We start from the raw sequence: 7235 nt of genomic DNA, 5'->3' as shown, positions 1-7235 counted from the left end.
AACTGTCTCAATTTCTCTCAATACGAAAGAGGCTAGTCCATAAAAAGCGAAAACGTAGTGTTTCTGCGCATTTATAAACTAAACTATTGGCTTTGTATTTTAGAGATTTTAAATTGAGAGGGAAACGAATAAAAAACATTACCTTAGTGTCTCGGACTTTTCCTTCACAGACTGATAGCTAAGTAGTTTAATGATCAGTCGCCATGCAGTTTCATCAGATGTTAGAACAGTGCACAGACAAATAAGGTCCAATGTAAGTCCGTTTCCTGGTCCGAAATCAAATGTTAATCCTTCTTTATCCAGGGTTTCACTGATAATTCGTAGAGATTACAAATAGCGTTTTTCGTTCGTATCTATCCTAGTTTGGGACACATATGTTTCTTCTTTTGTAATGTTTTGTTTTGGTTTGGTTTTATTTGTATCAGCAAGATATGCAATATAAAGTACTTGTGAAGTTGTTTACTAATTTGTGATAAGATTAGGTTCCCAACTTACACCTCCAAACCTTTACAGTCTTAAATGCTTGTCGATCGTGCGCAGGAAGCTTCACTGGAAAATATGGAAATGAATAACCATTGTAAGCTTAGAAATCCTCGAGTATAATAGGTTTGCAACCTATTGGGTTACCATGGCAACACTTTCGCATGAACAAGAGTCTTTATTTCTCCACGCGTTAAAACTCACATGTCTTAAGTTACATATTTTGATTTAATCTTAAATCGTTTTATTGATAGCTCTGAGAAGATGAAGCTTTAAAAATCATCATAAAACGCAAAAACTGTAAAATTAAGTAAAAACATAAAATATTATGAGCTCCAGCCAGTAACTTAGAACGTTCCATAGGTATAAATCTTTCTGAATGAATCTTGATGTGATGAAAATATTCTTTTCTAAAATCGCAGTTGATCAACTATATATGGTTAAGTCTATGATTTCGTCATTTCTTCTAATCTGTATATTCTAAGCATTTTAAAATCTAGAATTAAATGGCTTTGAAAAAAATACACGTCGTATATCTTGTCATGGAAATTACTTCTTAACGTTTCAAAATAGCATCGATTGGTCCGGATAAATTTCTTTGTCGGATATTAGAAAACTGAATTCACAGATATTTTGGTTTAATTTCGACAGTAAGCAAACTGATTTTTTTAATCATAGCGTTTTCAAATCAGCAATGAATAGTAGGTAAAAAAGGATCAACATCACCATGCATGCAAAGGCCACTCGATCATTAATCTGCCAACCACAATTGTATTAAAAGCGAATTTGACCGTTCTGAAGACGCAGAAATCACTATTTATATGAACACTTTACCGTCAGAAAGTTTTAAAAAAATCCGCTGGTCTAATTTTCATTTCAGTTGATGTGGGGGTGCTGCCCTTGGGACTGTTTTGATCCAATTTATCCCAATGGATATTGGCCAAGGTTTTACTTCCACAACGCGGATAAATTCCGTTGAGATTCGACCAAACAGCACAATCACTACTGCCATACCACCAACCTCCGCCTCTTTTTAGAGTACAATTAGCAGCATCTCTATCCCAGGTACCAAAAATGAAATCTTTGTGAGGATTGAGGGAATCAGAGGAAACAGTTGCATCTGCTTAGAAAAAAAAGAAAATTCCATAATATTAAGATCATGATAACACTTTTGACACCTCAAACTCGATAACTACTATTATCGAAATACAAAAATATCGGACAAAATTATGAATACTAAAATTTTATGATTTTGCTAAAGCCGAGTTCAATGACTCTTCTATTTCAAGCAATCTCGAGAGCAAACTGAACACGGAGGAGCATGGACTCAACTAGGTATAGGCAAGATGAACAGCAAAACACAATCAAGCGGGTATACGCTAAAACAAACCATTATTTGCAGGTTACGTGAAGTTGGGGGAAGGGATTGAATTAAAAATCAGTTTTCATTAGGATTCAAGTTTTCACTGACTTGTATTTTCAATTTACTAACTTTGAAGCGGACAAAGAACAGTTTAAGAAGCCTCTCTGAAGAATCCAATAACCTAACCCTAAGCAAAACCCCTTAAGCTTTAGTATGAATGGGGCAGTAGACGTCGATAAGGAAGTAATACATAAAGATCGAACGATGAATGTGTAAAAAGACTGTTTACTTACTTGTCATATTGCCAATGTACAGCCGACAGTCAGCCGTCCCGTTTCCAATCCCAAACCATTCATACTCAGCGTGAACAGTTTGGCGCGTAGTCACCCCCAGATCTACTCGAAGCATGTTCTTTGTCTTATTTTGTGTCAGACGGTTTATCCTGTCCAGTCCGAGCCAAAATTCACCGACCAAGTTACCGAAGCCATGCTTGTAGTCATTCCAGGTGCGATTAAAATCAACGGAGCCATCCATTCTCTTCTGGAAGACTGTCCATCCCCCACCGGAAGTAGTGTGATCATAATAGACATTAAAGGCACCTGAGCCATCTGGGTCGATTGTGTAAACACCGCTGATCCTTTGACCGGAATGGTAGAGCTCAGCACAGTTCTTAGCTGTCGATAAAGTATAAGGGAATAACAGTTGATATTCTCTTCAAAAATAACAATAAAAATTGAAATGAAAAAAAATAATAGTAAAGGTAGTAACACACATAAACGAAGAGGAAGTGTGCTTACGTCTCGCCAATGTTTTGTTCTCCATGAGAATTTTAATCTCAAATCGAACTTGGGTGACTTCCTTCATTATTTCTTCCAAACAGACGGCAGTGTTCTTTTGGAAATCTATCGGGAATGCCCGCGTTGATGGTAGAATTTGATAAGTCACAGAAAGTGCCAGAAAAACCAGAGCAGATCCTGAAAGAAAGAAATCTTATTAGGTGGTGTGAGTTCACTACCCAGGGCCAATCCAGGATTGGCAAGGGGTGTCGGAATAATATCTGCCGATGAGGTATCGGCATCGTACAATTTGTGCAGAAATCACAAATCGTCCCTTCCCTGACCAAAAACAACGACTTACGGTCTGCACTCTTTTTTATACTTAGCTAGCAAAATATGGAACTCTCTCCCAGACACTTACAAAACATTAAATTTTCTAGAATTCAAGCAGGAGATCCTCAAATATGAAGCTTTTCCACAGTAGATATACAAGTTATATTCCCTCTGCATGCATAATGTTGTTTATTGTTTATAAATAATATTGGAATTGTAAGATAGCATATTTTTATTTTATTTTAGCTTATTTTCTCGAAGATATTAGCTGTACAGCTACACTGTGAATTTCGAGCGTCAATAAAGTATATGTATGTATGCATGTATGTATGTATGTATGTATGTATGTATGTATGTATGTATGTATGTATGTATGTATGTATGTATGTATGTATGTATGTAGGAATCCTTTTGCTGTTGCTTCTTACTTCCTGAAATTATCACTTGAAATTCGCTCGGTAATATATTAAAAAACAACAACAACGCGAGTAATACATGTATATATACATTCTTTCATCACATAAAAAAGTTGTAGGACATGATAGTATCTTAGGGACGGACCGTTAGATTTTTGAAAAACATCGTGCAAAAATGGCAAAAGTCCCTTCGCCCCCCCTCCTGCATCAAAAATGTAATTGTCTGTTTACATGCGAGACAATTTAGCTGGTAAAAACAAGTATTTACGTCCTTTTTTGTATTTTTCTATGCTTTCCTCGCTCCTAAAGAGGATTCGTACAGATATGAGTGTCGTACCGCGTTTACATTATACAGGTACAAAAGGTTGTCCGGAATAAGTGTTTCCTTCTGGAATTAAAATCTCAGTAAACTCATTCAGAAATGACTCGTTTTGAATAATTTTACTCTGGTCTCATGCGGTAACCAGGACGAACTCGTTCTTGAACAAAACTTATTCCGATATTATGTAAAAGGCCCCTAAGAGTTTTTATTCAAATAGCTTCAGGCAGAATACTGTGAATTCCAATATCGCTGAAGCAACAACCCGTTTTTAACTGCTACGCTGCCACTGAAACATCAATTAGTGACCACTAAAAGCACATATTTTGATATTGTCAATTCAACATAAACAAAAAATCTACAAACAGGATAAATATTCATTTGTGTTGGTAGTAATTATATTAATTATTGCGTGACTAGCTTATAATATAAATGAGGTAGGGGAAAACACAACGTAAAACCTGGGCTCCTGGCAAAAAGTAATAACCAAGGGTAGTATCACAATCGAAATAGCTTATCATAAAAAAAAAAAAAAAAAACAATGTAAGAGTGTTATGTTAGATTTACGCAAATAAACGGTGGCGACTAGTAGACGCACCATGTATATTTCATAGTCGCTAGCAGTTAAATTTTTTCCGGACTTTGAGTCTGTCTCACGATGGAACAACACAAATACACAAAGAAAAATTTTACAGTAACTTTATAACCATCCTTTTGTCTTTTAAAAACTAGAAGCTCAGTAGATTCTGTCACGTCGGTCATTGTTAAAACTGTCTTTGTTTTGACGCTACTTTTCGACATAGAGGAAGAATGTCGGACAGAAATATTTACCAAAAAATACATGTTTCATTGCCAGCTTCAATAATGACAGGGACTTAAGTTTAGATGATAAAACAAAGGATTATGTTGACAGAAATAACGGAGGTTAAGTAAATTCGTTACATGAGGTCACCCAACTCGGGTAATATTCAAGGTGAAAATTTGGATATTTTAGCGGTCGAAGGAAAACAATCATTTCTCGAAAACTAAAATATATTTTTACAAAAAAACTACACCACAATTATTCGGACATATTGGGTTACAAAATATGAAGGTAGGAGTGTAAGAAAATTTTGGGTGACTTGCCGTTGCACGTTTGTCTCATGTATGTTGACATAAGCTCTTAAGAGATTAAGAGGTTGCACGTCACTGTTTTGACGTCGTCTCCGATCTTTCGCAAGACTTGACTAAAAATCTCACGTAAAAAATAGTAAGTTATTTGGGAAAATTTTCCAATTTTTATTTTGTCTTTAGCCATCATAATTCCTCCGAGCCCGAGGAAAAAAAATAAAAAGAGAGAAGAACTTCATCGCTTTGCCTGCCCTGATAAACGTGAGCTGGATGATATCGTAGAGGGAACTCAGCCGAACTGTCTCAAGTTTGCCGAACCTTTTTTATTCTTCTCCTTTAACTCTTCTAGAATTAGGTTGCGGCTATGTAAAAACTGATGGAATTCTTTATTGCCTAATTGTTCAGAAAAAGGCCTTATATGTTTCACGATCTCAGAAGCTTTTCTTTGTAAAATTATCCACCGGCAATCGTATCGAGAAGAATATCCATCCATTCAAGCTAAGAAATGGTAAGTGTTCTGCTATGTACGAATAACGCATGCATCTTCCGCTGTATGACTGAAACTTGATTTATTTGCGCACGTGCCCCTCTCCAATTTCACCATAATGAACTACCAGGTTATTATCCGGTAATGTGAAAACACAGTCACTACGGGTGATTGCTTAACAAATCCAGTTAGGTTGCTGAATACGAAATTAAAAGTAACAGATGATTTACAAAAGGTTATTTGTCTTGACCTTGGCGCCATAAAACTGATAGGGTTTCTACTATGTCTTCCGTTGAATTGTTCTTAAGGGAAACTTACACCTCGGCTTTTTTATTTTTATCTATGATATAAGACATGGCATAATCGTGTAATGGTGCAGAGGAGTATAAAATGAACTTAATTGCGATCGATGATAGTCAGAACACAGTGACAACATCAGTCAATCATCAATTAACGCGATCGATTGGTAGATATATCGAACAATTTTTGATGTCGGATATTTCCATATCCGACATAAAGATATAACAAGTTCTCGTCGCAAGTAATTTTATAACAGAGCTAGTAAACACGTGTAATCAAATTCAAATGCGCGAGCATGCGTTATAATCCTATTTTGCACGTTTCTAACGTTAGCCATCAAATGCCTTTTCCATTTTCCTCCGCGACTTATTGCAAAGTTCTCGTCCAGCTTAGTTGCGAGTTTTTAGCTTTCCGAGGTGCATTTTCCCTTTCCATACTGATTAAGAAATACCTTTATGAACTCTAAATGATAAACATATTTATGGAAGAAAATGTACAATTTAAGAAAGTGCATCATCATACAATCCGCCATGAATTACAACTTAAGAAGCCGATATGTATTTCCTCTTAAAAGCATGGCCCAACGATTTTCTAAAGAAATTTCCCATGCAGTATGGTCAAAGTTTACGGCTGAACTAAACAGGCTAAGTGGGCAACACAAAGCAGTTGTTTGAAAAAGCCTGAATTGTACTCAAGCGCATGCGAATTCAACAGCAGTCCTTTCAGAGTTAAAAAAAATAAATAAATAAAAATAAAAAGGAATCTGGTTTATTTCACAAATCGCAAACGTGTTGTCGTTTTTAACAGTGAGAGCTTTCGCTCTAAATTCGAAGTCGTGTCACATTTATCCTTACTTACTGAATGAACTCTCATGGGATGTGAGAGCGAATTGAGATGTTTGGTTAAGTTGTTACTGGCAGCTGACTTTTACCTTCAAAACTTCAGCTAATAATGACTATGACTGTAATGAAAGAGCCGAAAAACGAGAAACCGAATTGATACCACTGCTAGCCTGTTCTAAGCCATATCACCGGTTTCAGTCTCTGCGGGTCAAAAGACGAAGTTGACCTAATATATTTATATAGTTAAGTATACTTATATAGTTAAGTCTACTTATATAGTTAAGTGTAATTATATAGTTAAGTGTACTGATAGAGTTAAGTGTACTTATATAGTTAAGTGTACTAACGAAGAGGCCAACTCTTGACTGTTCTGAACGAGTTTAATGCACGACGTTTCGACTGTTCGGCCTTCTTCAGATTAAAAAAAAAAAAAAAAACAAAGCAAAAAAACATATGAATATATATATATATATATATATATATATATATATATATATATATATATATATATATATTATGAGAGGAAAAAACGACGCAACTACATATCCCGACAAGCCTGTTTCGTGAATCGCTTCACTCTTCAGGGGTATTGGACTCATTGGACTCACAGAAACCGACTTCAAAACAAGACACAGAAATCACACCGCATCATTCCGCCACGCCAAGCACAAAAACTCTACTGAACTTAGCAAACACATCTGGACACTCAAGAACGACAACATTGACTACTCTATTTCATGGCGCGTCTTATCATCTAACTCTCCTTACAACAGCTCCAGTAAAAGATGCAACCTCTACCTAAAAGAAAA

The 7235-nt window shown here is 35.9% G+C and overlaps 1 protein-coding gene across 2 annotated transcripts in view; it reads right to left on the bottom strand.

Moving 5' to 3' along the window:
• Window positions 1-638: 638 nt before the first annotated feature.
• Window positions 639-7235, bottom strand: part of LOC113686202 (angiopoietin-related protein 7) — a 10430-nt gene continuing 3833 nt past the window's right edge. Inside the window, exons 2-4 of one of the 2 annotated variants that reach the window (XM_089188011.1) lie at window positions 2641-2817; window positions 2137-2517; window positions 639-1603 (exon numbers count right to left, since the gene is read on the bottom strand). In XM_089188011.1, coding sequence (XP_089044137.1) covers window positions 1317-1603; window positions 2137-2517; window positions 2641-2817 — 845 coding nt within the window. In that variant the 3' untranslated portion in view covers window positions 639-1316. The remainder of the gene's footprint in view (window positions 1604-2136; window positions 2518-2640; window positions 2818-7235) is intronic. The other variant, XM_089188012.1, reaches the window with a different exon arrangement.

Source organism: Pocillopora damicornis, chromosome 11 (assembly GCF_964200805.1).
Source record: "Pocillopora damicornis chromosome 11, jaPocDami1.2, whole genome shotgun sequence".
Classification (NCBI taxonomy): Eukaryota; Metazoa; Cnidaria; class Anthozoa; order Scleractinia; family Pocilloporidae; genus Pocillopora; species Pocillopora damicornis.
This window is presented reverse-complemented; position numbering and strand designations above follow the sequence as displayed.